General features: G+C 34.9%; 2 protein-coding genes across 2 annotated transcripts in view; one reads left to right on the top strand and one right to left on the bottom strand.

The window, feature by feature from the left end:
- Positions 1 to 19,703, top strand: part of RYR3 (ryanodine receptor 3) — a gene marked incomplete at both ends in the record, with an annotated part of 58,430 nt that extends 38,727 nt beyond the window's left edge. Inside the window, 15 exon segments of the mRNA NM_001303211.1 lie at positions 2,072 to 2,130; positions 2,541 to 2,709; positions 3,340 to 3,426; positions 4,144 to 4,341; positions 5,659 to 5,789; positions 10,106 to 10,148; positions 10,689 to 10,816; positions 11,589 to 11,649; positions 12,650 to 12,796; positions 13,850 to 13,984; positions 15,835 to 15,991; positions 16,982 to 17,046; positions 17,157 to 17,257; positions 18,920 to 18,971; positions 19,610 to 19,703. Coding sequence (NP_001290140.1) covers positions 2,072 to 2,130; positions 2,541 to 2,709; positions 3,340 to 3,426; positions 4,144 to 4,341; positions 5,659 to 5,789; positions 10,106 to 10,148; positions 10,689 to 10,816; positions 11,589 to 11,649; positions 12,650 to 12,796; positions 13,850 to 13,984; positions 15,835 to 15,991; positions 16,982 to 17,046; positions 17,157 to 17,257; positions 18,920 to 18,971; positions 19,610 to 19,703 — 1,627 coding nt within the window.
- Positions 19,704 to 20,213: 510 nt separating this feature from the next.
- On the bottom strand, positions 20,214 to 26,457 carry AVEN (apoptosis and caspase activation inhibitor; the record flags this gene model as incomplete). The annotated part of the gene is made up of 4 exons (XM_010711633.3): positions 20,214 to 21,050; positions 22,138 to 22,483; positions 23,152 to 23,247; positions 26,383 to 26,457. Coding segments are annotated over 4 exons (636 nt in total), but the record flags the coding sequence as incomplete, so codon positions are not given.
- Between the last annotated feature and the right edge of the window lie 1,054 nt (positions 26,458 to 27,511).

The following is a 27,511-nucleotide window of genomic DNA, read 5'->3' as shown; positions in this document are numbered from 1 at the left end:
CAATAACAGTATTACATAAATATTGACTAGAACTCAGAAAAGAAACAGCAACGTAAAAATCAAGAATTCCTTCAGAATGTCTTGTACAACTATTCACAATAATAAAAGATACACAAATGGGTAGAAACAAAAATCTATGTCTGTATACTGGAAAAAAAAAACAACCAGTTGTGTAGCAATAAATGGCATTACCATCTAGCTGGAAAAACTACAAAATAACTTATGGAATTGTGTGATCATGGTGAAGACAAATAGGACTTAGGTTTTACTGTAAAGTTTGATGAACCTGTGCAGAGAGTTACATAGGTTCACAAATACAGAAACAAGTGAAGAGTAAACTAACAGACTGCAGATTAATCTAGCTATCTGTGGCAATGAAATCAAGATCTAACTGAGAAGTTAAAAGAACCTTAAAATAGTAGTTGCAAATCAGTGAAGTAGTGCATAAGAGAGAAAAAAATCTGATTTTGTATGTAAAATTATGGATAACTACTCAGTAGGAAATCTTGGAACCACATTAGAGTTCTACAGAAATATTATATAAATGAAATCATCAATTAACACATGTCAAAGAAACAAACTGCAGTTCTGCATTATCAAGAAAGGAATTGAAGGAATTATAACACAGAGAAGGAATTATAACACTGTTACGCCAAGTGAACCCAGGATAAACCAGCACCTTGCAAAATGGAGTCTCCCATTTCAACTAGAAATGGACTGAAATAGATTCAGGGAATTGAAAAAATTATCATAGTTATGGAATAAATCTTGTGTATGCAATCAAGTAGGCGAAGGTTCTTCAGCCTGGAAAGAAGACAACTGAGAGAGCGTATGATAGAGGATAGAGAGGATTTATTCATTCTTTCTCCACCCTAACCCTTGGAAAAATCAGGAGCAAAAAAACGATCCCAGAATTATCCTTCATCAGCTTGAGAACTTCAGGAAACCTCTTTGGGGGGAAGAGCTATACATGCTTGCATTGCACGTACTTAGATAAGGTTCCATAAGAGAAGTGAAATGAGCAAGGCAAGATCTATTTAGTAAATTCTTTTGTAAATTCTTTCACTACATCTGTACTAGAGCAGATGACCAGTGATGAAAAAGTTTAGGTAATGTATTTATGCAAAAGAATGAGAAATGTACACTTCATCAGTAGACCACTAAGCATTTTGAGAGAATACATAAAAGGGTAAGAGCTAAGGCAGTTTTTTACAAAAGTGTATGGTAATAAATTTAGAAAATTAAGATTCCTTTCATAAATCTAGATCCTGTATCTCAGCTTGTTCAGTGAAGCTTAGATACTTCAACTGCTTTTGAAATGAGCTTACTTTAGTCTAGCAACACTGAGCGTAAGGATGTTTGAAATTCGGGCCCTAGCTTATCTCTTGCAGTTAACAATCTATAATATTGTGTGTTGGTTTTTCCTTATGTGAAGGGGCTGTTTGAAACAGATGCTTAGACGATTGTGAGATATGCCAGTAAAATTTTAGGGGATCATTTATCCAACTAATATAAATAGTTTGAGAAGATACACTGCATACATAAAAGTTGTTTGGGCTTTTGTCAGATTCCAGTTGCATCAGTTGATTTTGACAAAGTAATTGAGTTTTGCAGTGCCTAATAATTTCACAGATCTTTTTCAGATTTTTGATGCTGTCACTGACACAGTATATTATTCTTCATTTTATACTTGGAAAGAGGCAAACTGATTTTTTATACAACCAGTAGCTGCTCTGAGTCTTTGTGAGTGAACTTTATATTCTACGGTATAGTCTGGATATAGTTACTTACCTTCATCATCTGATAATAGTGAGTAATTAGGTTATTCAGTTATCTAAACTAGTTACAGTATTGATAACACTGTTAAAAAAAGTTATCAAAAGAAGATATGAAGCATTCACAGTTAAAATCTTGTCTGAGCTGTCTAATTAAACAAAATCGAAGTCCTTACAAGGGTAAACTGTTATAAAAGATGCAATGTGGTAATTATTTAATTTTGTAGAAAACAGTCACTAATGTTATCAAAAATTTATTTGAGAGGGTTCATTTTGGCAGTTAATGTTTTCCACAGACACCTGAAACTGCAAAAGACGCTGAAGCAGAAAGAAAAGTAGAAGCTGAGAAGGCTGAGTAAGTTACCTTTACACAATTTCTCTTTAAATCCTCCCTACTTCCTAATGTTAGATAACTTTGCCTAATCTAAGCAATATTTTGAATAGCAGCGCAGTCTCTAAGAGGTAGCAGCACATCCCAGTGGACAACAAAATTCTAACACAAACTTTTAGGCAGAATTTGACAATTCTGCACATATAAGTTCATGGTCATTGTCTTTAAAAAAAAAAAAAAATACATTTAAAAAATGAGCAGCAGTCCTGAAGAAAAGTCTGCAGCTTGTCAATACTAAAGACAACAATGTGTAGCAGTTTCAAAACTAATCTGCATTTAAAACCAAACGTTCTGAATTAGAACTCCTTCTAAACTAAGGCATTTACAGTGCAGCAGTTCATCAGGCCATCTTACTTAGCTGATCTTTCTTCTAGCATGGAAGATGGTGAGAAACAGGATAAAGCAAAGGAAGAACACTCTGAGCAGCAGGAAGAGGGAAAAACAAAGAAAAAGAAGCGAAGGCATGGACAAAAAATTGAGAAACCTGTGGCTGTTATGGCTAATTTCTTCAAAGCTTTGGAAATATATCAAACAAAAATGCTTGTAAGTTTTTTTCTTAAATTCTATTCAACACTGATTCATATAATAGAATGTTTGATTGAAATCTAAGGGAGAAATTATAACAGAAATATAGGCCTGAATTTTCAGAAGACTGGCTGTATTGATTTTTTTTTCCCATTTTTTGTAATACTTTGTAGAATTATATTAATAGCAAGAATATATACGTGTGTGCTTGACGGGACAGATTAGATAACCTTCTAAGCTCCTTGTTAGGAGGTCTGTTTTCTGTGATCTAGTTTCTAGAATCTTTTATTCTACTTTCTTGAATATGGAGTGCCCATAGTCCATAGCACAGCATCTTCTTTGTTCTTAAAAATATCAAATTAAGAACTCTGAAAATTTCCCAATGTAGTTTATTCCAGCACTTCTCTTGTAGATTTCCTCCCATGCAGTTTCTACTTGTCGTCTTATTGCAATTCTATGTCCGTTATTTTACCATTAAATGGGAGAACAAACTGCCAAAAAATGCACTGCTTATTTTAATTGGCATATGAGGGCAGCACAATTATGTATTTACATTCTTAGAAACCTTCATGCTTACCTTCCTCATTTTGATGTTATCTAAAGGCTATCACTAATTTGTTTTGTTTTGTTTTTCCACTTTATTCACAGCACTACCTGGCAAGGAACTTTTATAACTTACGGTTTCTTGCTCTATTTGTTGCATTTGCCATCAACTTTATTCTGCTATTTTACAAGGTAAGCTTTTGCATTATTCTTTAAATGTTTTCTGGTTACTTCCAGAGCAGTATTTAATGTTGGTTTTAGGGCTGTTTTAATAAAGCAAGTATTACAGTTCTTTCAAACAAAAACTAAATGCATTTAGCTATGAAGTAGTTAAAATAATATTTTAAGCTTCATATCTAAAAATTGTGATGTGAAACTTAGTTTGGTTTTACTTCACTCAGGATGAATGAAAAGACAAGTTGAATTTGTGTTTCTAAGCATTTTTTATTTATTTACCTAAGTCTGTTTGTATTTCCATTGTTTATTTTGACACTGGAAATTGAAAATCCAACTAAAATAACTTTTTTTTTAATCTCATTTTTTTAAGGCTACAGAGAGACTTAACTATAATCAGCTATTATATTTCCCCCTTTTCTAAGAAGTCCTACTGACTACAGTTGCGTTTGTACATAATTTTAGAATCAGATATTGCCAGATAATTGTAAACTGTCATATGCCTGCACTTGCTTTTCCTAGATTTTCTTTTCAGTGAAAGGAGATTACATAGAGGATTCGGCTGTGAAAATGAATTGATGTTACTCTTCAAAGCTAATGGTCTTATCTACTATCTTCACAAGAGCAGGCTTTAGAAACATCAGTTATTAGGAAGAACTTAGGGATTTGTCAGTATGATAAAGAAAAAGCTTTTAAGTTTATTGTGTGTATTCAATGTGCTTGAATTTCTCTTAGGTGACAGAAGAGCCACTTGATGAAGTGGAGGAAGACTCTAATCTCTGGAACTCTTTTGAAGAAGAGGAAGAGGAGGAAGGAATGGTATTTTTTGTTTTGGAAGAAAGTACAGGTTACATGGCACCTACTCTCAGAGCACTGGCAGTTATTCATACTATCATCTCCTTTGTCTGTGTGATTGGATACTATTGCTTAAAGGCAGGTTCTGAATCTTATTACTAATCTACATTTGGTAAAGCATGTTGTTCCAAAGTGATTTTTGGAGCTGAGATTAAAGTACCTGTTTTATCTACTTCTTTACAAATTAATATATAGATGCAACCAAAACCGTTCTATAATTCTATGATTCCAAGCTTTCCTCACATATGAGGTTTGGCAGGGATGGAATTAACTTTTTACATATCACTGTGTGTGTCTGGATTTGAGATTTTTTTCCAGATTTTGGTTATTGCTGAGTAGTGCTTGCACTCTGTGAACATTTTGTCTTTGTTACCTACTCTGGTGACTGTGCTGGGAGTGGGCAGAGACTGGGAGGAAGCACAGTCAGGAGAACTAACCCAAACTGGCCAAGTAGTTACTTTGTACCATATAATGTTTTGCACAATAAGAAAAGCTGGGGTTGGTAGCAGAACTTCTTTTCCAAGGTGGCTGTTGCATTGATTTGCTTGTGGAAAGTGGGGAGTGACTGCCTTTACATCACTTTGTTTTTCTTCTCTTTAAACTGTTTTTGACTCAAGACAAAAGTTTTCTCGCTCTCTTCCTGTTCTACTAGGACTGGGGCACAGTGAGTAAGCAGCTGTGTGGGTACTTAGTTCTCACCTCAGTACCTATAGGTAATTGAGTGCTATGAGGCAGTAAGGCAATACTATAGCATTTAAACCATTCAGAGTTGAGAGTGCTTGGTTTTATGTTCAAATGGTAACCAAATTTTTGTCTACGCTAATCAAATCCTCTGTTTTACAGAGAATTAGCCTGGGAGAAGAAAGGCAGTAATACTTCCAGCAGCCTCTAATTTGGATTTTTGGGTGTAATGACAAGTTTGCTTTATATGAGGTTATGAAGGAAATCAAATGAGACAAACTATTCTAACTCACCAAGGCAGTCCATCTTCTTATTGTTGACTTGCTCATTTTGGAGTTCAAAGTCATACTGTGTTAACATTACCACAGCAGAACAGCAGGCCTGTCAGCTGTCAACAGAATTACAAAATCAAAATTGCGAATGCAGCGGTGTCTTGAATCTTGTTTTATGTTTTAAGTTTTATTTTTTAGTATGAATATATATGTATATTATTCATGATATTCTAAGAGCTGCTAGGAAGAACTTGTTTATCAGTAGCAGAAATCAACACTATCACTGGCATGAGATCACCTCAGTCACATCTCTGATTGTTGTCTTTAGTTGTCAGAATTGTTTGGGTTTATATAGTGGTATAAAGAGTACGATGTAGATAGGACATTACAGTTTCCAGCAATATGTAAAGCTTAACTAAGATGTCCATTGTCATTTTCATAGGTCCCTTTGGTTGTATTCAAGAGAGAAAAGGAGGTAGCTAGGAAGCTGGAATTTGATGGATTATACATAACTGAACAACCATCTGAAGATGATATTAAAGGACAGTGGGATCGCCTGGTTATAAACACACCGTATGTAAAATTAAGTGTATAAATGAGTTGCTTATATATATTGTAGTTTATTAAGCCACTAATATAGAACCTAACCTGTTCATGAACACCTACTCTGTCTAAAAGAAAGGCATTTTTCACTCTGTATTAGATACTACAGTAGTAGATTCTAATTTGAAATCTGCCTTTTCATTATTTGCAAGAATTGTGCATTTCTTCTCATAATCTCTCCCTAAGACATTTAACAAGTTAGTCACTACTGAGAATTTCCCCTGCCTCAATTTCATATTCATACTCTATAGCGTTATTCTCTCCTGCACCTTTTTTCCCATTTCTTGCTAACAAAATTTATAAATGGCAAGGAAATTAAACTAAGTGTAAAATAGAAATTGCAGAATTTGAGTAGCCCAACAGGCATAACTGTCAGGTTGTATGCATTAACAAATACTACAGTAGTCATATGCTGATTCTAGGAGACTCACCTGCTGTTCTGTATGTGGATGATAAAACTGCAGGCAAGAGAAAGAAAAATGTCAGTTCTTCCTGCTGAGCAATAGCAGTCGGTCTGAGAGGTCACCTTGAATTTCTTTCCTTACTCCAGATGCTGTTTAACCAAAATAGATGGATAAATGATTCAATCTAAATTGCCACAACAAAATGCTGTCAAGCAGGTTATTTCTGAGTAAACCTAGAACAACTTAATTTGAAGAGGATAAATTTAGAGCTTTTATTTAAAGATAATTCTATAAGCAACAGTCATCTGCCCTTGAGCAAATTAATAAAAACCAGAAATGTGGGTAAATAGTTGATTTTAATCTTTCACCAAAAAAATGCATAAATATGTGACACCAATTTGGCACACATTAGAAAAGTTACAATGCAGTTTTTACTAGCATGTATGGAGGCATAATAACTATTTGATAAAAACAAGATAGCAAAAATCACCAACTCAATGTATCAGTTACACTAAGCTGTCTAACAGCCAAAATATCCATCTTATCAGACATACAATATTTTTGTACATAATAAATAGCACCATTGGTACTTTGATTAAATTTACAGTGTCCACATTATCAGAAATTCTTGAACACATTATTTTCCTACAGAGAATTAAGAATTTTTCATTTATTTTAGCTTGAAATTTGGACTACAGTAGAAGGTCAAGAAGGTCACTTGATTGTAATATTTTTCAATGGTGACAAAATATTTTTAAATGCAGTGATGTTTTGTGTGGAGACAGTTGAATGCTAGAAAATCAAAATAAGTAGTAGTAAAAAAAAAAAGTACAATTGTTTCTCAGTTTATAAGATTCTCAGAAAAGTCTATTGTCAGCCACAACTGAATTCAGTATCCTAGCCTGATTCGCTAATAATGTATTGTTTTTTTTAATAATAATAATTTAATTTATTAATTCTTAGGGTCCTTGTCTCCAACTGGCAGGAATAAAGTATCATCCAGCCTTTTCAGAGAATTTTTTCTTTCTCACTCCTGATTCAGCTGAAGTGTAAAGAGAGTGGTAGAAAATTCTAACAGTGTAACTCTCATCTGTTCTACTGATATTTTTCCAAGGACAGTCTTAATATTTTCAACTCAGTATCTTTGTAAAAATGCAGAGAAGCCTTCTGCAAAGTTCAAACATATGAAGCAATGGGAACTATAGGGAAATCAATGAAATAATAGATTGATATGAGGCAGTGGAAACACAACACATCTGCAACATGTTACAGATACAAACCTACTCACGAGGAAAAAGGCTGTTGTGAGCAATTTCAAATTGACAGTGCTATTAGAAGTGCCTCTAGATAATGTGGACTCAGAGATCAGTTAGTTAAGTAGGTTCTCTTAGTCTTACAGCTTGCTGGGTACCCTGGACTTAACATTCTCTTAGGACCTCTGTCATAAAATGTTTTTGGCTGACTTCCTAGAAGAAACTAATTTGCATCATAGGCCCTGTTCATGCTGGTGTGTGACATGGGAATGAAAATGCAATAACCATTCATATCTTCTTCTGCAAAGTTGCTCTATAGACTCCAAAACACAGCAATATTTCTCTCTTAATCCCTTATGTTTTGACCTAGCCAGACTTACTAATATGCTAAGTGAAACAGATAATGCCCACTGAAGTGGCATAAATCTTGTCATCTGTTTCTTTAGCAATACTGATGTACCAAGCCAACTTCATTTTCTGTCACTGTCGCAGAGTTAATTAAACTGCTTTTTGTCAAGATAAATTTTGTAGAATATATAATATCTACATATCTTCTTTGATTTATGAAGCTCCTGAACATGAATGAGTGGAAGATTCTCAGTTTATTATTTTTCTGATCCTTGTTATGCCCTTAAGCCAGTAGTGGCTCAGGCCCCATTAAAAAGATTACAGCAGAGGATTTCCAAACATAGGGAAACGTAATTTCAAAACTGCTAAATCGGGCTGACTGGTGAAAAGGCACAAGTAGGAAAAACAGAGGAAGTACAAAAGAAAAATTCTAAACACTGACTGAAAACAGAGATTAGATCTGGCTTAGAGCACCCAAACCACATACACTTTTACTCTTGATGAGCATACAATATCTCTCAGAGAGCTGACTTCCATGTTGAATCTGCTACTAAAAATAACATCTTCATCGATCAGTATGGCCTCAAGGGCTCTTGAATTTAGCACATGCAATTTTAGTGATGGTGGAAACCATGGTTTCTATACTGGGTAACTAAGAGCTCTTGCCTCATTTCCAACCTTTAACTATTGAAAGCAAGCTACCTAGACACCCAGCCAGCCTATCCTCAGCAAAAATAAGCATAAATTAATTAATAAGATGATATATTGCCAGCTTACTCCAACTGACGTGCTGTACAGCCTGTTCTCAGCATGCTGCACTATCTAGTTAAGTTAAATGAAAGATTAAGGCTAAATGTAAGCTGACAAAACGTTCCTTCTGATGGGAACTAACTCATAAGATTTAATGGCTATATCATCAGGTTCCCACTGCTGGTGGGTACACACTGCTATGAATATGCTGAGATATGCTTTTTGTAAGTTAAAAAAGTATTTTAAAAGATAGGATACTCTTTTAAATGCAGCAGGGTTGCATTTTGCAGTAAAAGACATACACACAAACTCTGGTAGAGACAAACTTGGCTTACAAGCGTAAGAAATCAAATAAGTAACAGTATAGACGATTGAACCAGAATATATCAGCTGAGTCACTGAAACTATTTATCTAAAATGTCCATCTGGAATAATTTCATTCAGAAATTCAGTCTGGAAAAATCAAAAATTGAACATGTACTGGCTGGGAAGCTTTCCTCAACTCCTTGTAGTGGACCAGCGTTGGAGGAACTCACTCTTGCAATCTTAAAACTAGCTTTATTTTATCAGTATTGTCCTTTAGCTTGAAGACTTATTTTGTTGGTTTTTTTTCTTTACGTGGCTGTATTAGATTTCATTCTGTTGAGCAGCAAAAAGGTCTCCAACCTACCTCTTCCACAGTTATCAGTCTAATGGCTGCAACTCAACATTGTTTCCTGCAACATCCAGGAAACAGAGAGAAAAACCTACATAAAATATAGTAAGATTGTCAGAATGAAGAAGCGCCTAAGAATAGCAGCTCCACTGGTATTAAAACAGTTCAAGAACAGTATTTTTATGATCAGATTGAAGGATAGGGAAACTTCACTGATAGCATAAAGCATTTTCTCTTGTAGGTAACAGCTGTTGTATTTCTTAGTGTCTGTTGCAGATCTCCTAGATAAAACCAGTTGCTTACTGAAGCATCATGATTGCTCACTACTCTGAAAAAAAAGCAGGGAGTTTTCAAGAAAATGACACCTAAAATACTTGTAATTTACTGCTCCATTTCTCTCTCTTTTGTACGCTTTTCTTGTAATTACCAGGAAGGATAAGGCTGTTCAGAAACAGAGGCTGGAAAAACCTCTTTAGCTGAACTGTCTTATAGCTTTAGAATTATGTGTTTTACCTACTTTTGTTATGAAAATCCAGACCCCCCCCATAAAACAAAATAACACCTGAGAATGAGATGACCACTAACTGATTTTTTTTCAAAATATAATTGCATTTTTTTGTGCGTGTAGCTTTTTTTATAGCAAATCACATTTGTAACTACAGAAGAAAGAGTGAGGGAAAAAAAATGCAGTGACTACTATTTCAAAGAGGCTGTCCTGATAGCTGTTGTCCATACCAAAAGAAATTGTGCTCCTAATTCAAAGTGTGAGTGCATGAAATTGTAACAGAATCTGCTGTGATTGTGAATTTTTGTTGTTGTTTTTTCTTGTACATAACAAGCTGGATAACTTGAAATATCTTTGCCTTATCTATGCAGGTCCTTTCCTAACAATTACTGGGATAAATTTGTAAAACGAAAGGTGAGCTTTTCATATACAAATAATTGAGAACAGAAATTTGTTTTGTCAAAGTCACTGGTGCTCACTGAGAGACTTACCAAAGATAGTTCTAGTGTATGTGGAGGAAGGAGGGAGAAAGAATGCTTTGGTTTAGTTCCTAGACTCAAACACACTCAATAACCTTGTGCTGTCAATCAGCCATCTAGGTCCATTTTACAGCCATTGTCATCTTTAGGATATTAAAGCCCACTCGTCGCCTAAAAAAGGAAAAACATGTCAGCTTAAACGATGGTAAATTATACAGAAGCTTTCAGATAATGGCATTTAATGCTTCTATTTTTCTTTCATATGCTCCCTACCTATCTGTGGTCCTCTTGGGAGTTCTCACTGTTCAAGTAATGTTAATTGTAAAAGAGTGGGGTTTTTTTGTTGTTGTTTGTAGAGGCTTGCATTTTTTCTTTTTTTTTTAATTTTTTTTTTTAATTTCTAACAGCTATTGGTTTAAGGTAACAGTTAGCAAAGTCTTTCTCAGACCAAAAGCCTCTTTCCTTGCATTTTTAGGTTATTAACAAGTATGGAGACTTGTACGGAGCAGAGCGTATAGCAGAACTTTTGGGTTTGGACAAAAATGCCCTTGATTTTAGTCCAGTGGAAGAGAGCGAACCAGAAGCGGCATCTCTTGTATCATGGTATGACTTCAGAGTTTTACAGACAAATTCTCTGTTGCTGTAGCTTCCCTTTCAAAGATAAAAATGGATTTTACATTGAAATTGTAGTGATGTTTTCCTCTGTATGGAAAATTCAAATGGATAAGTCTCTCTTGTGAAGAATTAAAATAAGCAAATATGTTTTAAGACACACAAAAAAAATTAACAGCAGACAGAAAAAGTATTGATAACAAGTATCTAGATGTCAGATATTTAGACAAAATTTAGAGATACCTATTCTTCCCTAGTTGATGAAGTCAGGAAGCCAAGTTATTAAAAGCAGTCCAGTCGCATGTCACTGATGATTTTGACTTCTTCAAGACATGGAAAAGGATTTCTGTTCACCAGTTATTTTCTAATAGTTAGTTACTTAAAAACTTAGTAACTTTCCTTTTGGTAATATAACATTTTACACTAGAGAGAGAACACCTGCCATTTAAATTTAAAACAGGTAGGATCCATATTTCATTACTTTTAACATGCATTTTTAAGGCTGGAATAGGCCAGCGTCAATTCTAGTGGAATCATTCCACCAATTCCACCAATTTCAGATGTTAGAAACTCTGCATGGGTGCCAAGACTTAAAGAATTCTCTCTGAAAAATTGAAGCATCTAAAAATCCCAGATAATAAACAGCAAATACACATCACCACCTTCAACTACATGCATATGAAGTGCATAACACAGTTCGTTACTTGGAGAATTTAGTACTTCATTTTGACATTTAATGCATTTCAAATCTGGTATTTCCTAGGTTAAGTTCCATTGATACAAAGTACCACATTTGGAAGCTTGGTGTTGTTTTCACTGATAATGTGAGTATGTTAACCTAGAAGAATATTCTTTGATTTACTCTAAATGTGAATGCATGTCTTCCACTACCTGTTCTTATATTAAACAAATACACTCTATGCAAGTAGTATTGAATTACAGAGCCATTTTTAAAATAGTTTTTCTGTTTTGCCTTGAAGCAAATGGCTTTGCATTAACATTTTCTATTTGATTCCAAAGGGAAATAAGTACTTATTCACCATTAACACAATGCTAGCATTTGGGAAGTTAAAGGTACATACATTTAATTTTGTATAAATCATATTAGTAACCAAAGGTGCCCTTTCTCGGATCAAACACAGTGCATGGAAACTTACCCTTTTTTATTCTTGAATTTGCTTGATATGTTTGGTTAATTCTCTGCTTTCATGTCTTCTCTGAAAACCTCAAACTTACATTAAAATACCCTTATTTGTCAATATTCTTTTTTGCATCTTTTTGAGAATGCCCAAGCAAACAGAAAACCAAGGTGAATAAACTGAAGAAGTACAAATTCAATATGCACTAGAAGTACACTGAACCACTGTTTACAAACAAGATATTTTCCTTCATGTCAAACTGCGTTCAGGTTCACTACTCATTAAAAATAAGCTGTATTGTGAACCATATGTCTTCTGGGCATCATCAGACTTAAAAATAGTGAAATGCCTTAAAAATAATGTAATGCATTTTGCCTCCTTCAGAATCAGTCTTAAACTTTAAGTGCTGTGTAACAAGCTCCCTACCCAAACCAGTTTTAAGGTAGGGGATTTCAGTGTTCATAATATATATGCTGAAAATTGTATTTAAATATGTAATATAGAGAGGTTTCATTAGCATAACTAAGCAATAAACACAACTTTAAATGAACCAAGTTGATAAGAAACAGTGTCTTTCTGAATAAGTGTACTAGAGATACTACATTCAGATTGCATTACATAATACACTTCATTAAAATCAGATCATTATACTATCTCTTCATTTCAAATTTCACTCTCTCTGCAGTCATTTTTGTATTTGGCTTGGTACACAACTATGTCTATCCTTGGACACTACAACAACTTCTTTTTTGCTGCTCATCTGCTGGACATCGCTATGGGTTTCAAGACATTGCGAACCATTTTGTCCTCTGTAACTCACAATGGCAAACAGGTTAGTTTTACATATAGAGCTTTGAAATTAATGCATTTTGTAACAACGTTAGAAAAAGTCCTGGGGTACCTAGGAAACATTACAATATAATTCATTTTGATCATGAATAGATTAAAGAAGACTCCTCCAAGTCCTCTGCAGCACATTTAGTACATGATTATTCCTATAAAAATATAACAATCTATATTCAAAGAGTGCTGATAATGAAAGGTATTTTGTATACAATAAAAATATGCATCATTTCAGAAGAATATATGAATTATGACCTAACCAGCTCCTTCTGTATGCTCTATGATGAACAGGTTGGTGATAACTGACAGGAATTCACAATCTCTCCTTAGCTACAGAAGTAATAATGATCTGAGAACAACTGAGATTTCAATACTTAGCTAGTAAGAATGTTCTTAGAGGTACAGCCATTCTGCATTGTGGAATATATTTACACGTCACTGTGTCCTGAAAAAATCATGTTAAAATGATTTAACTTCAAAAACTAATTGTGGATATTTGTCTGGAGAGTCACTCTTTGATCTTTGTACTGCATAAGCTTACATACCAACAAAAGCAACCTTTACATTAATGCCTTTTTTTTTTTTTTTAATGCTGATCTCAAAATTTAATAATGTTAAGAAACCTAAACCTAACAAAATTTCCCAAAAACTCCATTTCAAACAAACACATTTCATTTGTTCTCAAATACAGCATATATTTTAAATCTATCCTTACAGTCTGCTAGGCATGTAAAAACACATAAAGGAATGTAACATTTTGAAGAGTCATAAAAGCATCCTCCTTCGTTTAAATTTTATACTGTTTGTGAGACCATTTTCCATGTAGTTTTGCATGCAAGCAGTTTACAGTGCCACTTAACCTGTCAACTGATCCAAGCAATGGGGGTATTTCAAAGCTGTCATTACTGCTCTCTTTAGTTCCCTTCTTGGGAAACATACCATATGATACCTTTTCCATATTTAAGGTAATAAACTGAGCTAGTTCATCAGTTATAACAGAATGAAATTGAAACATATATTCATGACATGTCTCCCTATACAGCTTGTGCTTACTGTAGGACTCCTGGCTGTAGTAGTGTATCTTTACACTGTTGTGGCATTCAACTTCTTCCGCAAGTTCTACAATAAAAGTGAAGATGAAGATGAACCAGATATGAAATGTGATGACATGATGACGGTAAGTAAAGCATGCTTCAAATCTCATTCTGAATTCTTACATGGATAATAAAGATGAAATTACAGAACATCAGGGATTGAAAAAGCATCGTGAAAGATCATTTAGTCCAGTATCATATGAAGGGATGTTTTCATTGTTAAAGCCATCATCTCTTCTTCTTGCTATATAGTCATTTCAAAAATGTTTACTGTCTTAAAATTCCCTCTTCATTCTCCAGTGGTCTAAACTCATGTAGAGACAGCATATGCTTAAAGCACATGGAACAAATTTTGTGAGAAACTGGTCAGACCTACAAAAAGCAGCTGTGTTACTGCAGCATACGTAAAGAACAGTTTGATTCAAACTTTTGTAAGCTCTTTCGACATGAAATATGTTAGCACTATTCCTGTTCCAGCCTGCTTGCAGCTGATAATTCAGTCATGAAGAAGTCAAGGGTGAGTACAAAAGGGAGTATTAAAGGGAGTGATGATCTGATCTATCTTTAATAATTTTCCTTATGATTTCCACCTACTGTAACAGAAACCAACAATTTTCTGTCATAAAAAAAGCTATTCTACAGATCTTTTTGTAAAGAAATGTGGCATAATTTCATGTACTGGAAATTGAACATACTGAGTTTGTGGACACCTTATTTCCTTCATGGAATACTTGCTGCCTGCTTTAAGTGCAAAAACAGAGAAAGATACCTCAGAATAGAGTTTTGCAATAGATTTCAACTAATGATCTTCCCTATTCTGGAACTTTCAATCAAACAGTAATTATAAGTCACATGTACAAATGATACGAAGTATGAAAACTCAGTGATATTGTTTGAAATGATCCCTCTGTGGATTGAATGTAATGTTCTGGTCATAAAATGGATGTATTAGTAATAGGAATCATTAAACTTTGTCACATTTTAAACCACTTCACCAAGTGAGGTAAAAACATAATCTGAAATTGATTTAAATATGATTAAAATAGCAAAGGTGTCATGTCAAAAGTAAAGCTGCATTCTAAAAGTGGATGTATAGTTTTCTTTGTGTTTGTCTGTGAAAGATCAGATGTCTCACTTCATGATAATTATTTAGCACTACAGCTGCGATCTAATGTGATAGATAATCTTCAGAACCCTAGTTAGTCTCAGAAATTTTCATTGTTTTTCACTTATATTCTATTTCTTAAGGTGCTTTACAAAATTCTGTAGCTGATTTATACAGAAACATTACATAGATGATAGATTCTAAAATGTTTACATGGTTTAAATATCTGCATTTTTAAAGATCATCCCATGAAGGCTTCTATGTTTAGAAAATAAAGCACACAGCAACATTTCTATAATGTGATTTCTTTCACATCAAACAGAATAGAGCCTGTTTCTGAATCATAAATAATTTAAAATGTATTGAAACTGACATCTAGTAGTGCAAAATAAAATTATCCAAAAACCACTTAAGCACAGACAGATCTACCTGCTGTGAATAATATAACAACATTTTATAACAGCGTTTTCTGAATTCCATTACAAGACTTTAAGAGATGTCCTCCACTTGCTCAGAGCAAATTTGAGCCTTAGGAATTAATAGTAATGGATATAATATTGTTGAACAGTACCAAAGAGAAGAAAGATGTCTCCTGAACTGTCTTAATCTGTAAGACATAGGGAACGACAAGAGGTAATACACTTGATGCTAACTCCTACCTCTTTGTAAGTTTACTTGAAGATGCAGCCACACTAGTTAAGATGCTTAAGAGATTTTTGGTTCAGCGTGTGATGCATGAGAAATGATATTACATCTTCTGTTTCTATAACTGTTGAAAAAGAATGAGTAGGGCAAAATATAATTTTTTTTTCCCACTATTTTTTTTAGTGTTACCTATTCCACATGTATGTGGGTGTAAGAGCTGGTGGTGGCATTGGGGATGAAATTGAGGATCCTGCTGGAGACCCTTATGAAATTTATCGAATTGTCTTCGACATCACATTTTTCTTCTTTGTCATTGTTATCCTACTGGCCATTATTCAAGGTACTTTCACTTATGTTAACAGAATTAGTTAGAATTTAGTGTACTTAAGTTCTGAGTGCACTTAAATAACATTTATGTTTGACGTAAATTATGCGGTATTGCTTCAAAGGCTTATTTCTGAGCTTATAAAGTCACTAACTCTGAAAGTTATAATTATAAACTTAACTTATAAATAATGCATTCTACCAAATATTACACAAAGTACTAGAAGCATAACTTACCTTGATTACAGCATTTATGAATATCTTGACAACTCTCCAGCAATGACACAGTTTGTGGAGGATTGCTCTTCCTGCTAAGAATACCATTTAAACTTGGAGAGCCTTACTGTAGACTCTTTTCACAGCATTCATTTGGAGCTAGTCATTGTCCTTGGGTTTTTCTCTGACAAAACACCATGGCCACATACCCATTTTTTCATTTCTTTAGAGGATGATTTTCAGTTCTAATTTGTTTGCAATTGTGGCTTGCAGAGAAGGAGACATATATTGAATGATTGTCAGTGCTGAACACTCATTGTATAAACTGTCCTACGGTTGGAAGGAAAAAAAGTAAACAGTTTTCAGGCAGTCTAGTGACAAAGAAAAAATTAGTCTATATTTTTTAGATATTACAACTGTTGCAGTACCTCAAATGACTTGACTTTATTCTTAATGCACTGGAAGTGAAAGAATAATGCTTGAAACGTGAAGCAGCATCACAAACTGTTTGGAAGGTGGTATTGCCTTGTGGGAGCCAATTCTCCTTCATTCAACAAAAGGAAGCTTTTCCTTAAGAGGAAGTAAGATAAATTCTCACTGCTGGGTGCAGTATAAATGAATACAAGATGGCTGCAAATTGATACATTTGAAATTGAATTATTCAACCTGTACAGAAGTATGCCAAATTTCAAATAGAAAGGAGGATGTCTACCAGAGCTACTTTTTTGCACTACTTGAAATAGAAGTATTGCTAAGTACTTAACTGTTGCAACCTATCCATTTGAAATAGGTCTGATTATTGACGCTTTTGGTGAATTAAGAGACCAGCAAGAACAAGTGAGAGAAGATATGGAGGTATGAGAAGAACATTACATTTTTTCATTTCTCTTATTAATCTAGATTTTTACAGTTATAATTGAATCTTTGAGTTATAATTGATTTGTAAACACAAATTGTGTTTCCAGACCAAATGCTTTATTTGTGGAATTGGCAACGACTATTTTGACACAACTCCACATGGCTTTGAAACACATACTCTGCAGGAACACAACTTGGCAAACTACCTGTAAGTATATTTTACTTTTAGAATTATTATAATGAGATTTTTCAGCTCAAAAGTAATTTAGAACCACACACTGTTGTGTGTCTTAAGACAGAGGAATATTTCCATTCCTTTTTGGTTTTTCCTCCTTCACTTTGAGCTGTTGGTTATCTTTAAAGTGCTTGCTCTACAAGAGCTAGCTTAGTGGATGCCTGAGGGCACATCAGCCCCTTTTATTCCCTTTAATCCTCTGCAATGAAAGCCACATTTGTGAAAGGGTTGGGAACAACACTTCACTAGCTAGTAGGTTGTTTTATCAATGTGACCAAATCCCAAGAAAGTCACAACTGTCTTCTAGACTAAAATCACTGAAAGTTACTGCTGATCTAAAAATGTTACTTCTCATTGCCTCCAAAACTCTGAGTGCATCTACAAGAGCTTATGGTAGCAGAAGGAAGATCTTTGGTTTAGTTTGATTTCTATGAGTTATGTTCAAAATAATAATGAAAAAATGCATTTCTGGAAAATAAGCTACAAAAAATAATGTACAAATCTGATCCTGTAGTTTCTTACCAGCAGTTTTCTGAAACCACTGAACAACTGGCACTAGTATACATTGCCAAGACTCCTAAGACAGTGATTTAATACTTTCATTAGTCAGTGTAGATCAAAGAGGCTTACTGAAATTTGGTAGCATTAGTTACCCTGACAAAAATAATAACTACATGAGCATCATGCCAGCAGAACCAAGGAGGCTGAACTGGTAGGCCCTTCTAATAAAGTCTGGCTTTGGAATACAGTATTGTTATCTGAGCTTAAAAAAAACAAAACAACAGTGTGCCTCTTGGTATATATGTTGCATTATTCCTTGCACAGTAACTGACTCTGTAGAGTCAATACAGATTACTTATGTGAGTCAGGTTTCCTTCTGTATCCATAGTTTTACCAATCTACAGCCTCCAAGCTTCTTACTGTATTGGATCACTTGATTGGCATGTGGGATCCTGTCATTCATTAATTCAGTAAATTAAAAACTGCCACTTTCTTAATATTAGAACATATAGAGAATAATCTTTCTATGTAGGTTGCTTTTTAATTAGAAAAAGAAGTTTTTAGAAGTCAGTATATGTTCCTTTTTCAAAATGAAAACACATTAAGTTTAACTCCTAATGCATTACATCAAAAACCAGCCATCTAAGAGCAATGTCACATAAAACAGACCAAGTGTTAGTACTCTACAGCCTTTCCAATTATTTCAATTTTTTACATTTGAGCACAAGCAGAACCTAAGATAAGATAGGTTCTACTTGGCTGCACCAAGATTTCCAAGCCATCTACCATCTACCTTACAAGCTCATAACCTATCATATTTCTTGCAAAAATGCTATAAGAACTTCTTCCAACATGACAGAGTTCGAGCATAAAAGAGCTGTATATGTAGGCCCAAGTCAGGTGTTACTACTGAACAGCACTGAAATGAAGAAACTGCTGAAATACATTTTTCCACTTCTACACATCCTACAGCTGTTAGCAATTTCACAGCAGAAGTCCCCAGGGATAGCATTTTCTTCTTTAAAACATCCTAGAAGCCTAGGAACATCATTTCTTTGCTGGTTGCCACCATAAACATCAAATCCCATTCTAGGAAAGGTCTGCATTAATACCTGTTCCGTGCACTTGTTTCAGGTTCTTCTTAATGTACCTCATAAACAAGGATGAGACTGAGCATACTGGCCAGGTGAGTTGAAAAAAAAAAAAAAAGCTAAATATTTGTCTTGAAAAGATGCATCTTCCTTCCCCAGCCTTGTAGCTACATACCACCAGGTGGAACTGATGTACCACCAGTGGAGACAAATATCCCACTCCTGAGATTTTTGAGCAAGAAAAAAGGACAGGTACAGCAGCGTGCTGTCCTATCCAGCACTATTCTGTGCCTGGAGAAGACAGCCATCAGTAGTTACATTACTATACTTATAGTCTATACCCATATATATACACGCACACACACATACAGACAGTATATGAACATATCTAAGTTCGGTGTTATTAGGTTCTAAATGTAAATAAGGAAAACAAATAAGATTTAATTAAATCTTATTTCAAATAAGCTGTTGCACCAATACTGTGAAAGTAACTTATAATTCAGTGTTTTCCAAGGAAACTAAAACACATTTTGCAATGCAGATTATAGAGGTTTGCTCTGACAGAACTGGACTGATCAGTTTTCACTTACCTGCACTGTTTTGACCTTTTTTTGTTAAGCACAGTAACTGCTTACTGTTATAATTTAGAGCACTGGCTGTAAGGAGTTAAAATAAATGTTAAAAATAAATGTTAAATATAAATCTTAAAATAAGTGTTCTTTATCATTTTCAGGAGTCATTTGTGTGGAAGATGTACCAAGAAAGATGCTGGGATTTCTTCCCAGCAGGAGACTGCTTCCGGAAACAGTATGAGGATCAACTTGGCTAATATAACAAAAGATCCAGTATATAAACTTCTTTCCTTTTCATGATGTAAATTTTCACCCTGTATTTGCTTTAAATGTCTTTAACCTTAAAGACATACATAAAATTTGAAACAATTTCATCGGCTTTTTATATGTACCACGTACAAAACTGGTGTTCTGTTAGAACTGTAATTTGAAAAGAAAAATCTATACCAATATCAAATCGAGCCTTCCAATTTAAACATGTTCTGATATTATAACTAACTTTTTAACTACTCTATTTAACCTAATGTTTGGCAAGAGCAAAAGGGCTAAAAGATGTCTTACCTATACAACTTTGACATTTAAGAACTTGAACATCAGAGGCCATGCCTGAGAAAAAGCACTTCAAGTGCTGTCCCATTTTTGCCCCACAATATTTGCTAGTCAGTGTATTAAGACACAGCTTGAAAAGCTTTAAGCAGATAAAAGGAAACATTTTCAAACACTTTGTTGACCTTGAATCATTAAGTGCCTTAAAACCTCCGTAGACATAGCTATGCAAACTTTTTATTTGTTAGTGTTCTAGGTGAACAGATCCATTGACTGTATTGCTTATCTGTCTTTCTGTATGAAACTGCACTCAAAGTTTGTATACAACCTTCAATAACAGCTTATTAGATGCTGCTGTTAATTACAAGACACACCCTGTATCAAAATGAATACAGTTTAAATCACAGGCCAAAATAAAACAATGCTCTACTGTCACCTGCAAATAGAAGCTGCAAGGTTTATGCATTTATTTTTCTTCTTGTAGAAAGTGCCCACGCAATAAAATATTATAAATTAAATACTACCTTTGTAATTTCTTTCTGATTTTTCAGCAATACAGAAATGTGGCATGCGGAAGCTGATTAAAGACATGTATTTGTTGTGCATTCATCGCTTTATTTTAAGGACCGCATGTAGCAAGTACAAGTTGGAATGATGACTCTGGCAGTTTGCTGCAGCCTTCATTTTAAGCAAAAAAAAAAAAAAATCCCAACTTAACTTAATCACAAATTTTAGGCCTCTCTAAGAATGTTACACAGTCTTAGACGCTACTTAATCAATCATACCTAATCAAATTTTGGTGGCACAGAATTTCAGGTGCCTGCAAATAAAACCAGGCAAGTGAAACAAATAAATGAAATAAAGAACAGCTAAAGGAGGGTTCCACTTTCTACTTGACTTTAGCTATATTCATTTATTCACATACGGAAAATTGGTTTCAGGAAATCATGCTGTCCAGCCAATCTTCAAGCTCTTCCTCGGTAACAACTTTGGATGTTTTCTGCTCTTGCCGTGGTGCTGTACTTTTCTCTTCTGGCACATCTACTGTTGAAGGATCTAGAAAAGCAAAAAGAATAGACTTTTAAAACGTGGAAAAAATTCTGTACTGTGTTTTTCCTTCATCCGTTTGCTTTTTAACACGACTGATTATATTTTATTGAAACACAATCTCTCTTAAAGAGTAACAGTTTGATAAGCTCAACCATAGCAATGCAGCTTCCACCTGACTCAAGGGGAGGCAGGACTTGATCCACAGCAAACTGCTTCTAAGTAAGCAAACCCCTACTGCAATCTATTCACAATCCTGACATAAACAGAATTTCCTTTAATGTAGGAGAGCAGCAGGAGACCGCAACAGCAGATCACAATGCAATTAGCATGATGACTGTAATTCCACATTCTGATGGCACTGTTTTCTTAAGGGATTTACACTGTGCTTTGGAATGAATATACCAGTGGAATGAAAGATTCTCTTCAGAGGCAAGGCTTACTGTTTTGCACGTGCTGATATTTATGTCTTCAGCTATCTCTCTGTTTGGACTTAATTTTTATCACATCAAAACAATTATACACAAAAATCAGAGATGCTGAAGTTCTTTAATATTACTGTAGGATGAGGAGAAGTACAACTGTTCTCCTTCAGAGCTAACAGTAGTACAGATTCCAGTGGCTCACTGAACTTCTGCAATAGGAAAATTTGCATGTGTACTGTGTCTATTAAAAAGTTCATTTTATATTATCAATGCTAGTAAAGTTTGAAAATAACATTTGTAGTGTTATCAGAAATAGCTGTCAGGTCTTCATGATATTATCAGAGAGAACTAAGGGCTGATAACATTACATAAAAACTATTTTAATCTTCCATTAACTAAAATTCTGTAACATTACTTAAAAAAAAAAATCAATTTTGGCTGATTCATAAGACCATTGCTGTTCTACAGAATTAATGCTTAAAATGAACATCATGGCAGTGGTGAAAATTTAGGTGAGTGGGTCAGAGCACGGCCCCAGGTAAATGAAGTGCCTATGACAGAGATACTGATAGCAGAACTGTTCACTTGCAAGTTAGGAGTCTAAAAACAACACTGAGAAAGAGAACAATGGAAAAAAAAAATAAAGGCACTAGGAGGAAGCAAAATCTTACCATTTTCTTTACTTTCCATTTTCAGATCTTTCTCTGTTGATGTATTGTAGGATAATGCACCTGACACAGAATGAATGGGAGCATCCAGATTTAGGAGACGATCCAGTTCTTCATCCAAATGGTCAGTCTCTTGCTTTGCTAGCAGATGGGCTCTCTGAAATGGTTCTGCTGCACTTGTCACAGGATCACTTTTAGTTCCAGGCTCCAATGAAGCAGCAGAATCACCAACAGATTGGGAGACCAACGCCGTTTCCCTTTGAGACAAAGACTTTCGAAACAGCTCTCTCCTCTTGTTGTCTTCAACAACTTTAGATTTCATCTGTGGTAGCTCTATGGGTGTAGATGCCTAAGAATACAAGAGAGGACTTCAGAGTTTCTAATTATTAGACAGAATATTAAAAATCTTCATTTTCCTCTGCTTGAGCAGATGGATCTTTTTTCTGCTTTTGCTTTTTAACTTGTCTCATCAGTTCTTTTATGTTAATATTTTCTGTTTTCACAGCCTGAAGAAACACTTCTTTCCATACCTTTCTTTAACCAGAGCATGTTTTCTTCGCTTGTTTGACTGACAGTTCTAGCTGTTTACATGCACATTAAGTCTAATTCATAGAACAAGCATGTATGTTCACATCGGCTCTCTAGAAGAGCAAATCAAACAAAATAACTATCTAATGGAAAGAATGTGGAAGCACTTTCAAAATTTTACTGTTAAGTTTTTAATAGCTGCTAAAAAGGTGAGCAAAAACAAAAAAAACATTAGAATAATTCCATGTTACTCATATATACCTGCTTGAAGTCCAACGCAAGGCACACAAAGTATTTGTTTAAAGCCACCAATAAAGCATAAGAAGGGCTGATACAGGGATCTCCTACTTCACATGACAGTCTCAAAAATATATTTACTTATAAAATGCATTCACGTTACATTTGAAAACTAGGCTTAAAGTAAATATTCTAGCATAGATCATATCAGTTAAAATATTTACACTTTATTGTGAATATTCACCGAGTTACCTGTACAAGTTCAGCAGCTACATTCAACCTCAGATGTAGAGGCAATTCCTGCAGGGCCTGGGCCAAGGACTGGCAGTCAACAGAAAGTGCAGATAACTGAAATGTAAATCAACACACAGAACACTTGCATTAAAAAAGAATTTGAAACTGTTTATGTCTTCAGCATATTACATTCCTTTGTTTCACACACTGTAAGAATGTGAAGACCAATTTAAAAATATACAGTATCTAAAAGACATTGGCTATAATAGCAGGAATTCCTAGTTCTCTAAGTACACGTGTACAAAGCATTTTGGCTAAATCTGACCAAACACCTACAAAGCAAATCATTACTCAGTTAAAAACAGAGGATGAATGCCTTGGAAATCCAAAGTAGGAAACGGTTTCACAAGCTGACAATGTCAGAAGAGGCTTTTGTACATTTGCAAAGAGCAGGGAAATCATATGAATCCAGTAAAAAAAATTGTAAAATGTCAAATATCATTGATTAACATTTAAGTGCATTGGGGAAGCGCTATGAGCTATATACACCTGCAAAAATATTAAGGTCAATAAAATATTGTGAATGAAGGTGAAAATAGAGACAGGGAATAAGAGGAAAAGCTGATGATGAAGGAAAAAGAGATGAGAAATAGTATAAGGGTAATAGGAATTCAACATCCAAGTAGGTATTTCACTGTAAGTGATGCTTAAATAAAAAAGAAAGAAACAAAAACAAATGGATGAAAGCAGTATTTAAAGAATTACAAACATTTCATGGCATATGCAGCTATTTGTGCAAGAAAATGAGCAGAGGAATACTTTGTTGCTGGAATTACCAGTTTTACTGGGAAAAAAAAAAAACAAAAAAAACCCACCCAGATAATCACTACTTGTTTGATTTTTAAATTGCAGCATTCTGAAACATTCCTATTGTGGTTTATCAACGTACAACAAAGCAAATTCAGGTTTGCTTTTTGTAAAAATGAATAACAATAACAAAGTGTCAATGTCACTGTTACAATTCAATTCCACATTTTTCCAAACTGTTGCTTTGCCATTCCTTTCTACAAATAACAAAGAGTGGGAAATATCTACTCATTCTGCAATCACTTGTATGCCTCTTCCACTTTGTTTTGTTCCCTCACATTAAGTTCAGTTTATGATTCTATAATAACTTCTTCTATGTGTGCAAACAGGCAAAGAACTAGAAGCAGATCAACTAGGAGGCAAAGGCAAGGAACTTGGAACAGTAGATGTAGGAAGAAAATAAGGATTGAATCCAACTTTCAGGGAAAAAAAAAGACAGGCAAGAAACTTAAAGGCTGAAGAGCAGAAAGAACATGAAGAATTAGCTCATACTAAGCCACCTGGGCCAGGACTAAAACAAGAAGTCAAAGACATGATCTACTTGAAGCACAGAATTTGAATGAAGCAGAGGCAAAAGAACATGCCCACCACAACACACTTCATAATTCAGTGCTGGACCAAATCCCAAATGTACTGTCTCTGCGTTGGTAGACAGAGCATCTTCTAAACTGACTGGCAATGCAAACCTTCACTCTGCTCACCATGGCCTCAGCATATAAATGAGCTAATATGTTCAGATCAGTTAAATGTTTTAATAACAAGTCTAAGAGGAAATCATGAAGAAATTAATATTCTGGAAATGCACAGAGAAAAGGAAGCAAAGGTCATGTGCTGTACTACTGGCATCCTACATACTGGGAGAGGAAGAAATTGATGAGAATATGAAATCACTGAAAGACCATCTCCCACTGGAAAAAATCACAAGATGGATTAAAAAACTGCTGTGCAAGCCACTTGGTTGTATCTTCTCATCTTAATTTGTAACTTTGCAACTTTAATATAACTTTAAATATCAGTGCCCTAAGAATAATTATTTTCAATATTTTAGGAAATAAGCAGCAAATGTTCAAAATTCAAATACATATAAATGTTTCAAGAGAGACTCAAGCACAGCTCTTTAGCAATTTTAAGAAAAGCTTCAAAGACAAAAGCTAGCAGAGCGCACAGAGCGCACTTGCAGCCTGGAATGTTAACAGTATCCTGGGCTGCATTGATAGATGGGTGACCAGCAGGGAGAGGGAGGTAACTCACCCTCTGCTCTGCCCTTGTGCCTCATTTGGAGTTTTGGGGCCCCCAGCACAAGAAGGACACAGAGCTGTTGGAATGGTTCCAGAGAACAGCCACAAAGATGGTTGAAGGGCTGAAACACTTCCCCTGTGAAGAAAGACTGAGAAAGCTGTGCTTGTTTAGCTTGGAGAAGAGAAAGCTGCATGGAGACTTCATTGCAGCTTTTACAGTACTTGAGGAGAGCTTAAAAGCAGGAGGGGGGCTAATTTTTCACATGGGCAGATAGTGACACAACAAGGGGGGAATGTCTTTAAACTAAAAGAAAGGAGATTTATGTTAGGTGCTGTCTTAGAAAGTAACTAAGAATTCTTTACTCAAAGAATGGTGAGGCACTGGAACAGACCACTCAGAGAGGCTGTAGATGCCCCATCCCATCAAGACCAGGTCGGATGGGGCCCTGAGCACCATGATGTAGTGGGTGGCAGCCCTGCCCATGGCAGGGGGTTGGAATCAGATAATCTAAGTCCCTCCTAACCCAAGCAATTCTATGATTCTGTGATCTTGCAATAACTTAGGTGGATTATGGGAGGAAGGCAGTTTAAAGATCAACACATTTTCTAGTATCCCAATATAAAAAACAGGACACTACAGTTTCTTTGCTCTTATTTATACTAGCACAGAGATCCACAAGCAAAAAATTTCAAACCTTGTTGAGTTCCACAGTCATTTTGGAACTGAAGTTTCTAGTAGAGGATATACACTGTTAATTTGAATTAATGAAAGCACATTTTGTAGTCAAATATGTGAATGTATTACTATAGGTCCCACTGCAATCTTTTTGCTAAACTGTTCTCCTGAACACATTTGAAAATGGAAAGCTGACCTTATATGTCAGCAGAACAAGGTGATTTATACCTCTTACCTGCCCTTCTCTTGACAAGTTTGTGTACTTTTCTTTCAATGCTCCTTAAAAACCTAGCCTGCTGCCTTGAATGTTCTTCAGTAGGAAAGAAAAGGACAAGACTCAAGAGCCTCCAGCATCAGAAACAAATTAATAAATGTATCTACAAATTAAAGAGTACTATTATTCTGCTGTAAGCAGAACTGCATGCACAGACTGTGTCAGGCAATTATCTGCACAGAAAATTCAGTTACCTGCTTACAGTATACGTTTTCTGTATCCCAGTCTTTCTCTTCAGCAAATCGAAACTGTGTAAAGGAATCTCCTACAGAAAAGAAATAAAAAAAATTTTAGTTTTTTTAATAGCACACTCCCTGTAAGCTCCAAATCCTACAGAAATACATTTAATCAATAAACCTCAAATTTTCAGCATATTTGTGTTTAATTTGAATGCTGCTTGCATTCAAAATAGTAAACTTCTCTAAGCACAACTGAATCGAATTTATGTACAACATTTTGAGAGTACCCTTTATGAAAAGCTTTAAATGTGCTGTAGAAACATTTTTTCAACATGTCTCTTCTAAAATGGATTACAAACGTTCTAGATATCAGTTTGTACTGGCCAAGTAGATGCTCTCTGTTGTTTGGTAGTTAATGCTTCAGATTTTCTCTTCCCTTAATTGGGCAGGTCATAAAAAATTGGCACTGAAACCACTGTAGCCAAAACCTTGCTTCATACATATAAGGGATTGAATAAAAAACACAAACAAACAAAACACCCCACACCATTAAATAGGGCTGATTAAACTACATATGCAACCCTAGCTATGGGATCTTCTAACCTCCTGCCATGTTGCTCCAAGACAGTAGGAACCTTCTTTTTCTACAGATAAGCATAGGGTGTTTTAGATTCTACTGCAGTACCACACTGGATTGCAACAGTCTTATCAGTTTATTTGTTGTAAAAATACACCAGAATTCCAGGAAAAAAATATTAGTAAGGTCTATCAGAGATGAAACATAAAAGATCAGGGTTGCAGAGGCAGGCAGAATCAGATCCAACCTACAACAAATATATAATCATGTAAAACTGAAACGACCATGAAAACTTCTTATGCTCTTATACGTTATACCATTCAATTAAAACAGCAGTTGAGCTAATTTATAACATTAGTTATTCACAGCATATGAGCAAAATCATAATTCTGGAATAAATTATTACTTGTTAGTTACTGACAATATTTCTATATACATACACACACACACACACACTGAACACTAATATTCAGTCTTTACAGCTAGCAATTTACACTTTCTGCTTCTTTTGAATCCATCACTGTTAGTCTGTTTTAAAAATTGAAAATGAATCATTTTAGATTCTGG

This window comes from Meleagris gallopavo, chromosome 5, assembly GCF_000146605.3.
Source record: "Meleagris gallopavo isolate NT-WF06-2002-E0010 breed Aviagen turkey brand Nicholas breeding stock chromosome 5, Turkey_5.1, whole genome shotgun sequence".
In the NCBI taxonomy this organism is placed as follows: Eukaryota; Metazoa; Chordata; class Aves; order Galliformes; family Phasianidae; genus Meleagris; species Meleagris gallopavo.
The sequence above is the reverse complement of the archived record's forward strand: the minus strand, read 5'-3'. Positions and strand labels throughout refer to the sequence as shown.